This window comes from Condylostylus longicornis, unplaced genomic scaffold (assembly GCF_029603195.1).
Source record: "Condylostylus longicornis isolate FDR11 unplaced genomic scaffold, ASM2960319v2 ptg000107l, whole genome shotgun sequence".
NCBI classification, from domain to species: domain Eukaryota; kingdom Metazoa; phylum Arthropoda; class Insecta; order Diptera; family Dolichopodidae; genus Condylostylus; species Condylostylus longicornis.
In genome coordinates this window covers 3,836,287-3,854,894 of record NW_026578075.1, presented here as the reverse complement: position 1 = coordinate 3,854,894, position 18,608 = coordinate 3,836,287, and the positions used below count along the sequence as shown (strand labels likewise).

The 18,608-nt window shown below is 26.0% G+C and overlaps 3 protein-coding genes across 3 annotated transcripts; 2 read left to right on the top strand and 1 right to left on the bottom strand.

The window, feature by feature from the left end:
- The first annotated feature begins 5,259 nt into the window (after positions 1-5,259).
- LOC129614387 (vasotab-TY1) lies at positions 5,260-11,797 on the top strand. The gene is made up of 3 exons (XM_055528961.1): positions 5,260-5,895; positions 10,771-10,953; positions 11,555-11,797. Exons 1-3 carry the CDS (start codon positions 5,868-5,870, stop codon positions 11,587-11,589), a joined length of 246 nt encoding a protein of 81 aa, XP_055384936.1. The 5' UTR covers positions 5,260-5,867; the 3' UTR covers positions 11,590-11,797.
- An 885-nt stretch (positions 11,798-12,682) lies between these two features.
- LOC129614364 (40S ribosomal protein S29) lies at positions 12,683-13,324 on the bottom strand. The gene is made up of 3 exons (XM_055528938.1): positions 13,199-13,324; positions 12,863-12,962; positions 12,683-12,809 (listed from the first exon to the last, which is right to left on the bottom strand). The coding sequence occupies exons 1-3, from the start codon at positions 13,258-13,260 to the stop codon at positions 12,801-12,803; spliced, it is 171 nt and encodes a 56-aa protein (XP_055384913.1). The 5' UTR covers positions 13,261-13,324; the 3' UTR covers positions 12,683-12,800.
- A 1,013-nt stretch (positions 13,325-14,337) lies between these two features.
- On the top strand, positions 14,338-17,881 carry LOC129614279 (exostosin-3). The gene is made up of 2 exons (XM_055528812.1): positions 14,338-14,412; positions 14,475-17,881. Exon 2 carries the CDS (start codon positions 14,589-14,591, stop codon positions 17,541-17,543), a length of 2,955 nt encoding a protein of 984 aa, XP_055384787.1. The 5' UTR covers positions 14,338-14,412; positions 14,475-14,588; the 3' UTR covers positions 17,544-17,881.
- The last annotated feature ends 727 nt before the right edge of the window (positions 17,882-18,608 follow it).

Below are 18,608 nucleotides of genomic sequence, written 5' to 3'. Positions count from 1 at the left end.
CAGGATAACATTCTAGTGCTGTTGAACTTTTAAAACTACATTATTTTTTTAGGCATACATACATATTTTTTTTTGTTATAAATTAGACCATGTTACATAAATACACCAGAGGTATAAAATTAAATTATGGTGACCATATTAAAATAAAAATTTTAAAGAAATTTTATGATTTTCATAAAAAGCAAAATGTTGAAGTAAATATTTGCGTAAAATCGAAAACTACAAAAAGAAATATAAAAATTTGTAAAAATGAATTGAAAATCCTATGTTGCGTGGACAGTCGAACGAAGTGTGAAAACTTAATTCAATCAAGGGATTTAAATAAGATAAGTTATGTTATTGCGGCATGTGACACCGGCCGTCGCAGAATTTCGAAAAATTGAATATTTTTCACTGTAATTTGCGAAAATAAAAGTTGCGAGAAAAGCGGTTTCAAAAGAACATTAAAAAAAAAGTGAGAACAAAAAAAAAATTCAAAAACTAAAAGGAAAAGAAATTAAAAAATTAATACAAATTTTTTTAGTTTGTTTTTAATAAATTGATGTCACTATCACTGTAAATGCAATGTGAAAACAAAAAAATTGCTTTTCTATATTACATTTTGGAAGTTTTGTATATTACTTTTTGTACTCTTATATTAACTCCTTTGTATTACCTTTTTTCTTTATACTAGTATGGTTAAGTTGCAAATATAATTTTATAATTACTAAATAAGGTTAATACCTTTGAAAAAATGCCTTACTAGATTATGTATTTTATTTTATCTTACAAAATTTTAGAGGGGTGACAACTCGTAGAATTAAAAGGAAATTTAACAAGTTTTCAATTTGCCGTTTAAGATAAACAAATCATATAAAAAAAATTAAGCTGGCATTTAACGAGATACTAAAATTCTTTAAATAAAGATTGCGAACTTCCTGCGCTCGCCAGGGATAAAAAATTTCTCATAGAAAATTTTTATAATAAATGTCATAGAACTTTGACTAGTAAAAGCAATGGAGAAAGCGTAAATAAGTGAAGAGTTAAGTATAGATAAAATTGATAAACAAACGCGAAGATGGGCTATGGAACTAATAATAATAGAATAATAGTGAATGATGGTGAATGTGGCGAATGAAAATTGTAGCAGAAGCGTGATTCAACATGTTGGCACATATTTCATTTAAAAGTTGACAGTTTTTTCATTTGAAAGTACCTATTTTACGATGATTACTATACACGAAATTTAACTTAAAAATTATTGAAAAAAATTTTAAATCATAATACAGTACTTTTATAATCATAAGATATTGTTTTACTTTTGTGTTTTTGGACATATGGTGACTAAAATAATGTTTTCATTGAAACTTCGAAGCTTTTTCAACATACAGCTTTTTTAACATAGAATGTAAAAAAAAATGTCTTATGTTTGAAAGAATATTTTAAAGAGACATGTGTAAAATTGAGAAATACTCTCGCAAGTAAATATGTATATATGTATATCTAGTGAAAACATATATATATGTATCATATACATTTGTACGTTTATGAGTGTTTATATGTACATTTAAGGACATTTGAAAATCTGTTGAAAATTGAAAGAAAATTATTTTTTTGAACCGTTTTTTTTTGTATTAATGTTTTCCCCTCACATCAAACCAAATAAAAGTCCTAAAATATACTTGCATACTGTGTTTGTTATACTGTATTTTCATGTTTTAATATTATGTTTATACTAGCCAAAATGGCACCAAAGCTTTTCGTATACAGTCCATTTAAAAACTTAAAATAAGTCTATATAGAAAAATAAATCATATTATATCGCCAGGATACATGTACATGTAGCACTACACCTCCTTAATACTTAAAACATTATGCCTTACATATACTTATATTAAAATTATTGTTTGTGTTTCTTATCAAAATTATATAATTTATATTAGTTTGGAGCTTTATAAATTTGTATAAAGGGGGACAAGTGTATATACATTATATACATGTTATGTATTTACATTTTATCTTTGGATTGTATATAATGTCATTAAGACTGCTTTGATGTATTATATGTGGTATAGGTTAAGTTTTCGAATCAATTTTCAAAGATTTATTGAAATATCGAACTGAAATAATGTTGCACATATTATATATCGGATTAAAATTAATGATTTTTTTTTTGCTATTATTAAGCCAAAAACTATTTCATTACTTTTTTCTCAAGCCTTTATATACAATGAAGAGTATTATTTTATTCGCATATTACTCAATCAAAATTAATTAACAAGAATAATTTTCATTTAAAAATATTTATTAAGATGGTAGATTATACTGAAATTTCTTGAAAATAAAAAATTTTCGGAAATACTTCAAAGACGAATAGTGAAATTTCTACTCTATCTAATTTGTTTTCCTTTTAACCGAAATATACTTATGGGAATGTGATATGCTACATGCAAACTGCCAGAAAGGAAAATTTTCCTAAATATATGAAAAACATATTTAGGAAATAAAGTTTGCGAGGTAGATTTGTTGATCTGAGGTCGGAAGTGAAATTCTTGGCAGCATTTCAAAGGTTTGAGAGGACTGAAAATAATTTAAAAGAAAATGTATAATGTACTTCTTGTATTATAATTATATAAAATTATCAAGTTAGATATGTATTTTTAAATGGAGTAGTTATAATGCAAGTGACAATTGACATAGATCTAAACCAAAGCAAGACAACAAGTTCGAATTTAAAGGGTTGTAGTTGAGCTGTTAAAATAGACGCAAGATGTAATGCTCAAAGTTTTCCCAAACTTTGATTCCGAAAAATTGAAGTACAAAAGTCTTGGAGACAGATATTATAAAGTTCTCGTTCTTGTTTTTCCTAAATTATAATCGAAAGGCCTTCAAATGTACAAATAAAAGTACTACATATATTCGGATGTATTCGAAATCATTTTGTATTCATGCACAAAAATAATATCTTCAGGATTTGAATTTTATTTCTTTTTTGTTTTTACGTATACCAGTTTTTGCTATTTTATTGTATATTTTCGTTAATTTTTTGTTAAATTGTCAGTCCATTTTTTTTATATTATCACCTACGAGTGTTTCATACAACTGTTTGGTCGTACTTATTTGTTTGTTGTTGTAGAGTTTTGTTACAACAAAAGCTATTCAATTGCTCTCAATTAACCAAAAATTAATATTAATAATGCTCTTCATCATCGAGCTTTATTCCTTTTTTTCGGACATCTTTTAAGAAATTTTGCTTCATATTTATTCCATCAGACTTTCTGCATCATTGAAATTGTTAATATGAATAAATTCACACTTTATACTCTAGCTAAGTTCAGTTTAATTACTAATACAATTTAAATTATGTCCAATTGAACTTCTCTAGGAACAAGTTCTTCATATATCTATAAATAATTGTTTTGAAAATAATAATTTGAAAAGAAATTGTAAAAATATTCTACAAGTATAAAGGGTTAAAATCATTTCCTTTAGCATTTACAACATCTCTTCAACATTAAATCTGAATATGTGGTATTATTTTTGAATCCTACTTGAACTTCAGCACAAGAATACTCCTATAATATTAACATTTTGTTTAAATGCAATATTACAAATTTACACATGTTGTATATCATCGACAGTACTCTTAGTTTTGACGAACTTATTTCAAATGAAGATAAGGAAAAATGTGTAGTATAAATTTATATATAACATACGTATGTATACATATACATACGTTCATAATATGTACATATCTTTAGATAATTTTTGGAAATTGTGCAGAACATGTAGGGTTACCAAATTACATATGTACATATAAAATTTTTCATAAATCGTAAGTCATCGTTAAATAAAGGCATTGTGATGTTAAAGGTAGAATGTAATGTTCATGTAAATGGATTTTTTTTTTATTTTGATTGTCACATGCTACAACTAAAGTAAAAAAATAACTTATTTTGTGCTTCTAGTTTCTCGTATTTTTCTCTTTGATACGCGTTTTACTCTTTATTTAGTAAACTCCTTTCCATTTTTTACTGACTTCTTGGAAAAAATTCTGGCCTACGTATGAAAATATTTGGGCCGTCTGAATTCCATATATCCTGAAATAATTGAATTTCAGAATGAACTACTAAAACAATTAGGATTTGATACTGATCTTATTGATAATGAAAAAATATTTGGCATACATAAACACATTTTGTTTTTAACAACACATTAAGAAGAATTTTTTTTAATGGAATAAATGTATTTAAAAACAAATATAAAACAAAACTAGTAAGTAATTTGAACAAATCATTTAAAACGAAAGTAGAATTTGTGACTCTAACTAGAAGAGTTAAAATTACTCATTAGCCCGACAATCAAAACACTTTTCAAATTTTCATCTTATTTTAAAACATCTTTTATGATAGATAACGGAAATTTCGAACACTAGTTAATAGCACCTCTAAATGTTAGGTTCCTTACAAAGTCCTAAAAATGCAGTTTTTTGAAAATTTATTGTATCAAACCTCAAAAACTTTTAAAATTACACAAATTAAGTTTAAGTATACTTATACACAAAAAACATATCACTCTTATAACGATTTTATAATAAAAATTCATTAAAAATATATATTTTAAAAAAATGCACCAGTAACTAAAAAACTGTTTTCTTTGAACTTCTAGTTGATGTTTTTGAATGGTAATCGCATATTTTAAGCATTAATAACAAATTAAACCGAAATATTTAAACCTATTTGATGTGAATACACATGTGTTTTAAATATTTTTTATATACCGCAAAATAATTATTGTAGTTTCCAATTAATTATAGAATTTCTGAACTAAATTGAATGAAAAGATGACTTATGGGATCCAATTTGTCAGAAGATTTTTTGTATACATAATGTAAATAATTAGTTATCTCTGAATTAGAAATTAAAAAATATTTACACAATTTCAAAAATTAATAAAACATAATACATACATATTAAAGTTTTTCATTATAATGTAATACCACTGGCTACCCTAATTATTTTACATTTCTGTCAGTTTATATACAAATTATGGAAAAAAATTTTGTCGCTGAATGAAAATTTAAATTGAAACAAATAAGTCAACCTGGAATATTATACATGTATATATGTATGTATGTACATTTATATATTAATGTATACACACATCCATAAGTTAGTAGTTGATATTTTGTGCCGCATAAAATTGACATTTCAAATAAATGAATTATAATAAAAGCTGATAAAGTTTCTCTACTTATACAAAAAAAGTTGGAATTTTGTGTTGAAAATGTTAATGTATTGCGCCCACTGTTTAGTGGTTTACCCGTTGATTTAAATTTTTATTATTATTTTTTTATATTTAAAAAAAAAGATATTATCAAGGAAATATAAATGAAAAAAAAATTGCGAGGAAGAAAATATAAATATTAATTAAAATAACATAAAAATAGTAAAAAAAAAATATAAGAATAATAAAATAATTGCGTCATAACTTGTGTTAATCGCGTTTCTTGGCAGTAAAAGTATTAGTTATAATTAAATATCTCTATTTGGTTTAAAAGATATTCTGTTTTTTAGTCAGACTAGAACATTGATCAATATAATATACAAGTACAATTAAAAGGAAGTTACTCCAATATATATGCATATACATATTTATATATATATATATATATTTACAATTTTTTAATTATATTAAAATATAAAAATTTTTTTATAAATTTTTGCAAATCTCAAAAATAAATTTAAATAATAAAATAGCAAAAAAATATTTAGATTTTAAGAGTGAATTACGCAAAGACAAAAGAAAAATTGTGTTTAAGGCACAAATTTGAAAAGTTTGAAAGAAAAAATAAGAAAAAAATAATTTTGGAAAATAATTAATATAAAATGGATAATATAAGTGTATTAATTTTGTGTAAGTATAAACAAAAGAATTTAAATAAAAAAAAATCATTCATATAATATACATATGTAGCTATGTACGTATAGCAATTTCATATTTACGCAATGAGCGACCATAACTTAAGAGGATACGACGAAGTTATCGCTCACGAGGAACTTGTAATAAATCGCATCTCTAAAATAGTCTCTATGATTTTTTCAATTTTTGATCACATATTATAATATGTGTACAATAATATTTTCATTAATGTATCATAATGAATTTAATTAAATATAAACATAAAAATTTCAGAAATAAATTATATTGCGCACCATGTTTTAAATAGATATGTATGTACAAATATGTGTATATGTATATGTGTGCTGTTATCATAATATATTTTTTATTTACATATACAGACATACCTATTAAAATTTTATATTGAATTTAAATTAAAATTTTTAAAATCCTATATAATGCACTTTTATAATCAATTTTCCAACTAAATATTATTACATAAGTGCAAAAGAAAAAAAAATGAGTTTTAGCTTTTTTACTTACATATACATAAATTATATAATTTTTAAAACTAAAATTTACAAAAATTTTTTTGTGGAAAACCTTATTATTATTACAAAATGTATGCAAAATTTTTGTTATTTAAAAAAAAAACAGGGAAATTCCATTATGCAATTTTGGATCTTTTTTTAATAAATAAATTTTTCTCCGAATATAATAAATTAATTACATATATATGTACATACATATATATGTATATTCGTATTAACTTTAAATATTGCTTTAAATTCAAACCAAGTATGTATAACGTTTTTAAGATAACCTTTAACAATAAATATGGCCTGTGATACAAAAAAATTTTCATATTAAATTTTCTATTGAAGCGGGCTGTCAAAAATGATGCTTTCTAATTAAATGGTTTATTTAAATTATAAAATGAATAAACAAAAAATTAACTAGAATCAACAATGAATTTCAGAAAAAAAACAATGGTTTTTTTTCTTAATATTTATTTAAAAGCAATATACAAAATCATTTTTAATTTAATATAAAATAAATTGAGTATTTGTTTTTTGTTTTGTTCTTGAGTTGCTAAATTTTTATAATTGATAACAAAGTATTTAAATTCATATTTTTTCATATCTATAAATTACTGATATACATTCGTGTATAAGTATGTATGTACATATACATATATGTATGTATATATCAGTGCAGTGGTGACTAAAATTCATATTTTTGTGTAAACTGGAAGATTTTTTTTTTATTTTTTAAAATAATGAAGAATATTACATAAAATACTAAAATACTATAATTAATATTGAAAATACCCCTTGAATTTAAATAAATATTAGTATTCAGCTAAATATTTTTTTTAACCAAAATTAAATTTTTTTTAATTCAGCTAACTAGAATTTATAGAACAATATGATATGAATTTTTTTTAAATTGTTTTTAAATTGATAAGATAGACCTGCATATACTCTTACTATATTGCTGGATAAAATAAATTTGCATATATTAAGAATGCCTGCTCATATGCAATTTATATATAAACAACTTTATTTTTATGTATGTAATTTTATGAATATGTTTATTGCAATGTCCTCGAGTGCAATTTTCAGAAAAAAAATTCAAAATTGTATTTTTCCAATAACTACTTCATATTAAGCTGAGCTAATTAGAACGTTAATGTTTTTTTTTATTATACCTACATTGTTTGGGAGAAAAAATAAGACAATTTCCATAATTTTTGAAAAAACTTTTATCTTCAAAAAATAATTGCTCTCTTAATATTATAATAATTTTCTACTACGTTTTTGAAGTCAGAATTACGAACTTACATTTTAAGAAGAAATAACACATTTTCCTCTGAAAACTTATTGTTAAGTATTATTTTGTAATATTTACTTAGTAAATCTAATAGAATAAAACTTTCAAAGATATCAGAACCTGAAAACTTGTTTATTGTATTTAAAATTATAATTATTGTGTTCGCAATTTGTGATATTGAAAAACTGAACTATGTGTACAAAATCCTATTCTATGCAAAATTATTTCCCAATTTATTTTTGGCACTAATTGCTAAATTAAATTTTTATTAACTAAATTAACTTATTAAATATTAAATAAGCAATTTGCTGGAGTTAATTTGAATTCATGAAGTAGGGCATACATACATATATAAGTATATATTATATAACGAGCATATTATATATTTCAATTTTTTTTTTATCGATTAGCAAACCATATTAAATAAAATATTTTTATACTACAAACAATCTAAACAATTTTAAGTAATAGAAATGTATGCCTTTCTCTTATAAAGCGAATTTGTCTTGTATGAGCGTACTATAAACTGTAAATATTTTCGACAATCATTTAAAGTTCACCACTGTTTAAAACATCTATGTCTGTTTATATTATATAAATAATTCAATGGGTGCAGTTGTATAAAAAAATTAAGTTTATTAATCAATTGGAATAATATTTAAACGATTGATAATTATTGTAAATTTCGCTGCCATTTGCCTGAAATTAATAAAACAATATGAAAATTTATTATTTTAAGAAAAAATATCAGTATGTATTGTATTTAGCCATTTAATTATTTTTTGAATTTTTAATTATGGATTTTTGGGAAAGAAAAATTTCAAACAATAGTATCTCGTATATTCACGTTTTTTTGTTCTGCCTGACAAAAAACTATCATATAATAAGAAACGTAAATTACTGATATAATAAATAAATTAAAATATATTTGCTGTCTTCAGCATTATAAAAACTCGCATTCAATTAAGGATTGTACGCACTTCTTCAAATTCAATAAAGGCTCAGCGTACTAAATGCATTATGAAACTTAAGTATAGAAGTGAATACAAACCATTATTCTTATAAAAAAATATTCTGACTGTTAGTTAGAAATCGCGATGCGAATTCAATACTTTCATTCTTTTTAATTATTTTATTGCGGAAATAAGTTTCGTTTTCTTTTCACATTATTTAGTACATTAAAATGCGCAGATAAAAATTGTTTTTGGTGAAAAACAATATTATTTTCAAGGTTTTTTTATTTTAAAAATAGAAATACCACCATAGTGAAATTGAAAGCACAATTTTAGTTTTAACTGAAAAACAACCGAGAATAGTGAACTAAGGTCAATGGTTTATAAAGTAGCACATTTTCTTTTTAATAGTTCAATTAAAGCGTAAAGACAACAACTTCATTCATATAGGTATGCACAAAATAATATTCTTTAATATTAAGACATTTAATGCAAAACATCCAAAAGTTTTCAAGACAGCTATTAACTTGAACAAAAGCGTCAACACATTTTTGAAGCGTTTACAAAATTTAAAAAAATGAAAAATCGACGGACAAAATCACACTAGTGAAGTCATTAATTTGTCAGAAATGTGTTAAAAATGATAAGATTGATGCGATATTTGCTAATATGAATAAAAACGCAAAATGTGGCGATTTTGGGTATTGAAAGTTTAATAAAAAATACAACAAATATTAACAAATATAGAAAAAATTGCTTGCGGAAGTAGATTTTTGAAAATAAAATTTTATTTATACAGCAATATGTTCATATTTTGATGAGAAAATGAAGTCATGGTAGATTATATTATGATGTCAAACGCTCAGAATTCAAAAATTTAAATTATTATACATATGTATATGTATTTTGATAAGTCTTAAACAAATCTAAATCTAATATAATTTTGGGATATAACGATAAATTATTTTTCAAACATAAATTCATTATTGCCTTTTTTTAATTTTTAATTTAATTTATGTATTAAAAATAGTTTTGATTATTTTTTGAATTAAACAAAAGACGATTTAGTGTCAATGCTGCTTTGTAATGCAATTTTTCATGAACCAAAATTAACGAAATTATTCTCGATTATAGCAATTGTTCTGTGGATGCAAATGCACTTGTAAATGCATTCTAAATACATTTTGTATGTGTTTTCAGAACAGTGATAATTATTTTCATTCAAATTTCCGGTCAAAATGATATTTAAATATTTACATACATACATACGTGCATAAATGATGTATAAAAAATTTTCAGTAGTCTTCATTCACATTTTCAAATGAATCAAAGAAATATGAAAATATTAAATTTTCTTTCATTTGTTTTCTCTTTTCTTAAAAAAAAAAAAGAAATAGAATTGAAGGGATTATTTAATTAAAATTTTAAATTAACGTGCTATGTAAAGCGGAGGAGGTAATTAATTAAATAATTAAGTAAAATCACTTTTGACGTTTCTATATGAACTTAAATTTTCTATACAAAGAGATTGGCTGAATTATTACAATTATTATACGTTCACACTTATGTATACGTATGTATGTATGTATTTAAAGTTTCTAACAAATGTACATACATATATACACAGTTCAGAGAACGAGATATACGGAAAGATTCATTATAAGTTATTTTCCTCGTTTTTAATAAAGATTTTATTGAAAATATTCAAAAATTACAATATTTTAGGGCAAACAAGCTTGAAATTACATACATATTTTTAAATAGCCTTTTTTTCTAATAAGAAAAAAAATCAAGTCAAAATGAATGTCTTATTTGACATTTGCATAATATTGGGAATTCGGGATATTATTTTATTGTTTGCAGTTTACCGCTTTGGTTCTGTTTTTACCATTATGGTTGCATATAATTTTAAACAGAATTTCGTTTCGGGTGCATGTTAATTATAAACAGGCTATACTGTAGCCGTAAATCTTTTTTTTTTTAAATAAATTTTATTTTGGTTAAAATTAATATAGAAGTTAAATTTTTAAGTATTTCATTTCAAATCTTCATTTATAATATTTGTAAATACACTATACAAATTAAAATTTCTTTTTTATTGCAGTTTCTCTATGTCTTACCGCAGTTATTTCTCAACCAGTTGAAAATAATAATAATAACAATGGAAAATGTGATAATCATTGTGATTATTCTTTTAATCCCGTTTGTGCAACAAATGAGAAAGGTGAATCGAGAACTTTTAACAATGCTTGTATTCTTGAAACGGAAAATTGCTTGAGGAAATTAGGTAAAATATTGAATTAATTATTTATTTTAATTGAAGTAATTATATATGTATATGTATGTACATATATGTAACCACTTGGAAATATGTATGTACACATTGTATATTGTAGATTAACTAAAAATCAGTTTACATATATTTCAAATATAACTACATTTTGTTACAACAGCCATATTGAGCACATCATCTATTTAATTCTCTTTGCTGTCATTTAATTTTAGGCATTGAAAGAATATTTATAATCATGCTCCTAAGAATTTTGTAATAATTATAAATAAACCTTAAATACTAATGAAGTGTAGAAAACACGACTAAAAATTTGAAATTTATTATGAAAAATATATAGTGTTACCAAACGATTTTAAACTAAAAATAGTATTCAACATGAATAATGAAGGTTTTTTTCAATTTATGTACATACACAAATATTATATAAAGTTTTCTGTTTAATCCTAACTCAAGCTCATATCAATATACATACATATACATACGTACACACACACCGAAATATAGAATTCTTTATGACTTCAAGTAACATTAAGAGTGCCTCCTATTATTAAGGTATTTGTTTAAAGTATCAATAATGTTTTTTTTTAATTTTTAGGTTTTCAAAAAACAGGTGATGGAGCTTGTCCTTGAAGCCAATACACATATTTAGGTTATTTAACTCCAAAGCAACTCAAAAAAAATTAATTCTTAAGTAAATTATTTGTAATATTAATAAAAATGAATTTTTAATTATACTTATGATTTAAGATCTAGTTATACATACTATATTTTAAGTATATTTAGGGGTCTCTAATAAACTTACTTTTCATCTAATAACCAGATGAAAAACATAAAGCTATCGATATTTTTTATTTATAACATCTGTTAGGCTACTAAAAACAAGCTTTTTGATATTATGTACTTACGGAGCCTGAGTTACTTACTCAGCCATCGGAACTATGATAATACCGTATTAATACATAATTCAGTAAATGGCATTTATAAGCTAAATTCTGCATTAATACTGTAATGTTATAATTCCAACCTCAGGTCGGGCGATATTCGAGTTATCCTCAATTTACATATTGTATAACAATAATTAAATAAACAGCATTGTTATGTCACATAATTGAACTTTAAAATTATAAATTTATGAAAGTTGGTTTGAGTCTTATGTACATACATACATACATATGTAACTTACATGATCACTGATAAAGTGTTGTTTTCCTCAAAATTAAAATTATGGTTACAATTTTTAAAAATAAAAGAGAGGATACAAAAATTTAGGAAAGGAGTATGAATAATGAATGTATTCACAATTAATGCAGGCAAAACGAATACTGAGCCTATTCACTCAGATTTATCAGAATTTATAATGTATGACTTCAGTTCTCTAACTCTTTTCGCAGTTTACTTGAGCTCAAGTCAGAAAACATTTAAATACAGGTAATAACTGATGACGTATTTGTAAAATATGGAAAACACCAACCAAAAATGGACATTTATGGAAGCCTGTTAAAGGAGGGTGATTTATAAACTTTGCTTTCCTCAAATCGGCGCTGTCAGTTCAGGGGCCTTACTATTTGATTTTCGTATTTGCGGAAATGGAAAGGTAGTACTATACAAATTGATTGGTACTACCTTACCATTTTTTTGAACACGAAAAACCACAGAACTATGGCAAACTCAATTCCACGGAGTAATTTTAAAACTATACCTGGTTAAATAATTTTTAAAAATATTTATGAAAAATAAAAGTCTTTATTGAATTGTATTTTTTTATTCTTTGATTTAATTCAAAATAACCACCATTTCGCTTTTAGTTTGGTTAAAGTAGATATTCCAAGTAGATAACCGAGTTAATCAAGCTAAAAAAAAATTTGGTTTTAAATTACTCTAAAATCAAATGCAAATAAAATACCTTTTTGAATCCAATATCATTAGCATATTCTCGGAAGCATTGGCGGCATATATTCAAACCATACTTGCGAATTAAACCGTGTCTGTTGGAGCAAGCACGACTGAAACAAAGAATTATAAACTGTTAAAATTTAATTTAATAAATATGTATATGCGTTTGTTTAGCTTTAAATTTAAACAATCTAAGTTCGAATGACTAAAATTCTCCCAATATACTGGGAATTAGGTAGCGGAACCTCGTGTTTACAAAAAAAATACATTTTCATATAAGTTATTGAAAAATTTCAAGTTATTTCAATTTCTAAAAGATAAAATACAAAATTCTAGCAATATTTACCATTGTCGTGAGCCTTGACCATATTTTCTAGGATGTGAATACCAGAGATTTGCAAAACCCATGTTTAATCTTCCTAAGCTAAACGAAAAGAGAAAAATTGATAGGCCAATTTCGACATTGTCAAAATGTCACGTTGTAATTTGACGTATGCATTTTAAACAAATGTGAAACAGGGTTGAACGAAATGAAATATTTACGTAAATGTATAAAATTTTACAACTTTGAATGTTGCGTACAGGATATCAATTACCTATAATATTTGAAAGAAAGTATGTATTGCCTTGGAAAGACGTTCAGTCAAAAATGAAAAATTTACTGTTTCCAGAGAAGAAAAATTTTTTTACCTGCTCTGAAATTTTTAAAAATAAAATAGAAAGTAGTCGTTGTCATAGTTTATTTGTTTTTCGTTACATAATACATATTGTCATAAGTTTAAACTTATGACAATAAAATAATTCCTATTATCCTATTTAATATTTTATCTAGTGGTTCTGTGTTTCAACGGTGTTCGAATGAATATAACTATTTTGCTTAAGTTCTTTTGCTAAATACAGCTTTTGCTCAAATTTTTGCTAACAAAAAATATTTAGTTTTTTTCACTTCATGATGACAACTGGTGAACAAAATATTTTCGTAAATATATATGTAAATGCTTGGTATAGTTGTTAGATCCAAAGAACTTTCCTCCCTCAGATTTTTGTTGGATTACGCATATTTTGCTCTAACCATACTGATGCTTTTTTTTAATTGTTTAGTATCTCGGCGAACTTTAATATTTAATTTTTCCTTTTTTTTCTTTCTAATTGAAAAAATTTTTACTTTAAAATACTTTGAAAAAATTTTTTATTCCATCCCTAATGAAGCGCTTAGAAAATTTATTTTGAATTGGAAAAAATATTTTTACATATTGAATATTTATAAAATTCATATAAAGTATTATAAGTCACTTTAATATTTGTAGATAATAAAAAACAAATTTTTTTTTGTGTTCATTTAGCTGTGATGCGCCTTAAAGAGGTGATTATATATTTCCTTCCAATGACGTCACATTCATTAAAAATAACAACTGTCATCAATTATGTAACAGATCTTCTAAATTATATGACTATGACGCTGATTAGAGCAAATAATAATGAATAGTGACGTTTTATTAAATATATAAAGTTAAAACTGCAATTGTGTACGAGTAAAAAATGTCAACAAAATATTATAAGGCAAGGTTTTTTATAAAAACCAAATTTGTTTATTCCTAAGGAATCATAAAAAATTTTTACAGAACATATCAATAGCATATAACTTAAGCAGAATTTTTTAAACAAAATTTATATACAACACTGGAGAAATATTGTGCAATATGTTTAAAGGGTTAAACTGAAAAAAAAAACGATTTATGTTAAAGTACAAAATGAATTATGAAAGCTTAGAAGAAAAGAAGGTCCGAGATCGAGAGAGCAAACCAAAATGGCAAAAGGAAATACGTGTATACCATTCCAATTCCGTTCATCAAAAGAACAACTACGAGGGTCATCAAAATCATTCGTTCCTTAAGACTTGGGTTCGTCATTTAAGAATATATAAAATTATATTAATTCTCATTATGATATTGCTTATAATGTCAATTTTCGCTCATCGGAGCTTGCTCAATCCTGATACAGATGTACCTCATAACAATATGCATTACAGATCGAGATCTCAACTGGATGCTTATGAGGACTTTACAAGTATGAGAGCAGCTGATTTAAAAATAAGAATTGAAGAAATGCTACGGATAAAAAGCACTGTTTCTGTAGAATTACGTGAACTAGAATCTCGACGTCAGAAATTGCAGTCTGAAATAGGAATGTACAACCAAAAAATTGAAGACCTTAAACAAGAACTATTGCGCGAGCAAACTGAGTTGGAAAGATTGAAAATTTCAGTTGAACAAGCTCAAGTTGCTCAAAGAGAAGCTGTGCAAAGAAATACCCCAGATCTTGCATTGCCTCGTACTATGTTTTCAAATACCTTACCAGCCAAACTGCCGTCTATATCAAAAGATATTGGAACTAAATGCCAAATGTACAATTGTTTTGATCATTCGAGATGTAGTTTAACATCTGGTTTTCCTGTATATTTATATGATCCAGACAAATATAATGTCTTAAATACTGGGTATGACATTGATGGATTTTTAAAAGCAACTATAAAACAAACTCTAGGACTCAATGCTCATGTTGTAAATGATCCTAAAGTGGCTTGCATTTACATTGTGTTGATCGGAGAAGCTCTTCCTGAACACGAATTAGTAAAAAATAACCGCTATGCTGCAGAAGAAGCAGCGGCGAAACAAAATGTTAATCAACCCCAAGGAAATAATCCTATTGATTTTCATAAATTGACTAGGATTCCATTTTGGGGTGGAGATGGTCGCAATCATGTTCTAATAAATCTTTCAAGGAGAGATTTAAGTTCAATGGCCACAAATGTTCTTCACGAAAAAAATACAATGCGTGCCATAATTGTGCAATCCACTTTTATGAAAAATCAGTTTAGAGATAATTATGATATAGTCGTTCCTCCTGTACTTGGACCTCCAACAGGGGATGTCTGGCAAGAATGTTCTGCTATGGTACCAGCAAGAAGACCTTATTTGCTAACATTTCAGGGAGAAATCAGACCAGATAATGAGACTTTATATGAAAATGATGCTGTTGCTTTGGATGATTTTATTGTTGAACATCTACACGATATGTCTGTCGGATCTACTCAGGATAAGTTTCTTCTTCAATTTAAATGTATTCCCGCTACAGAACAAAAAGTAGAATTAGCGCTATCTGATTGGGCTCTTTGTGGTACTGACTCGTCAAGGAGAAATATTTTAAAAGATTCAACCTTCGCTCTTATATTACCGCCCCGATCGGGACAAGTAAGTTCAGTATTAATGCAAGCAAGAATATTTGAAGCTTTACGATCTGGATCTATCCCAGTAATTTTAGGGGCTGACGAGGTTCGTTTGCCTTATTCTGAAACTCTTGACTGGAAACGCATTGCCATATTGCTACCTAAAGCCAGAATTACAGAACTGCATTTTCTTTTAAGAGCTGTTCCGGATTCTGATTTGTTAGTAATGCGTCGACAAGGTCGTTTAATATGGGAACGATACCTAAGTACAGTTCAAGCTACTGTGGATACTGTTGTAGCTAGTTTAAGAGATAGATTAGGGATTCCTCCTAGACCAATTCCCATGTTTGTAGCTCAAAGTGTATTCAATTCAAGTTTTGTTCCATTGAAGTCTGATCCACCTGTTTTGGATGCGGAACCGGAAGAGTCTCTTGGCCCGATAGAACCTCAATACCCCAGCCCACAATTTCGTAGAAATTATACGATCCTAAGGATGCAATCGAGAGAAGCTTGGAATGATTGGGGTGATCCATTTTATTTGTACCCGCAAATGCCTTTCGATCCCGTATTACCTTCAGAAGCCAAATTTTTGGGTTCGCACATGGGATTTCGGCCCATTGGAAAAGGAGCTGGAGGTGCAGGAAAAGAATTTAGTGAATCATTAGGCGGAAATTATCCACGAGAACAATTTACCATAGTAATGTTAACCTATGAGAGAGAACAAGTTTTAATGGACTCTTTGGGTAGGCTGTACGGGTTACCGTATTTACATAAAGTAATAGTTGTATGGAATTCACCTAAACCTCCTTTAGATGATTTAAGATGGCCTGATATTGGTGTTCCTGTGTCAGTAGTTCGTGGGCAGAGAAATTCATTGAACAATAGGTTTTTGCCTTATGACGTTATAGAAACTGAGGCAATTTTATCAGTTGATGATGATGCGCACCTAAGACATGATGAAATTTTGTTTGGATTTCGAGTTTGGCGAGAGCATCGGGATAGGATTGTTGGATTTCCAGGTAGATTTCACGCATGGGATTTGAACAGCAATCACGCATGGAATTACAATTCAAATTACAGTTGCGAATTAAGTATGGTACTAACTGGAGCCGCATTCATTCATAAATATTACACATATTTATATAGTTACTGGCTTCCGCAAGCCATAAGAGATAAAGTTGATGAATATATGAACTGTGAAGATATTGCAATGAATTTTCTCGTCTCTCATATAACAAGAAAACCCCCTGTAAAAGTAACATCAAGGTGGACTTTCAGATGTCCCGGATGTCCAGTTTCTTTAAGTGAAGACGATACTCATTTCCAGGAGCGACATCGCTGCATCAACTTTTTTACTCAAATCTTTGGATACACACCTTTGTTAAATACACAATACCGAGCTGATTCAATACTCTTTAAAACTAGAATACCACACGATAAACAAAAATGTTTTAAATATATATAAAATCTAATTTTCAATATCAATTTTAAACCATTTATCTTTTGCATAGTACAGAATGTATGAATTTTATATAATGAAACACTAAGGCGGCCATATTAGTAACGTAAATCAATTTATTGTGATTTTAAATAAGTTGCAAATATTTTTATATTCTAAGTTGTAATATTAGTATTTACACATATGTAATTTTAGGCTTAAGCATCAAAATACGCATTAATAAGACTATCTTTTAATATTTTCGAAAATATTAAATAAGGAATTAGTCAAACTTCTTGTTAGTTACTATATAATAAATTACATACTTCTATTTATAATTTCGTTTTATATTTTTGATTAAAAATAAGAAAAAAGAAAAATAAAATTTCACACATTTAGTGGGTATTAATTTTAGTGTAAATTAGTGTTTTGGTACATTAATTATTTTTAACAATTAAAAGGGTCAATTATGAATCTGTTTATACTAAATCGAAAAATTTCTTTAGTTTCAAATAAAAAAATCGAAAAATTTCTTTAGTTCTAAGTTTCAAATAAAATCGTACAAGGGATGAATTTTTGATTAGTATCATATTTAAGGTGTGCTAGTTCGGAAAAGATCATATTAAATTCTACATGTCGCCCGCTGAAAATAATACATTTCAAAATAGTAAATTACTCATTTAACCGTATTGGAAGCGCAGAATGTTTTTCTATAGTACTCTAAACTTCTCCATATTCTTCAATTATTGAAAACCCTAAGAATTTTAAAAAAGTATCAATAGTCTAAAATGGCCTTAAAGTTTTTTTTGCGGTTTTCTCCAAAAGTACCACACAAAATATCGTATAACATACATATACTCGTATACATAAAAGTAAGTATTTGCGAACGTAAATGAAAAATTTATTCCGTTTCTATTTCGTACATATACCCAATTTTTTCCCAAAATGAAAACCAAAACTGTTTAAAAGAACATATTTATAAGAACTAAACAGAACTAAACAGAATTAATAAATCTTTGAAGTTAGAATAAATTGCTATAATAAAGAATTTGAAAAATCCTATGATAATTTAAAAATCGAATAAGCGAATTA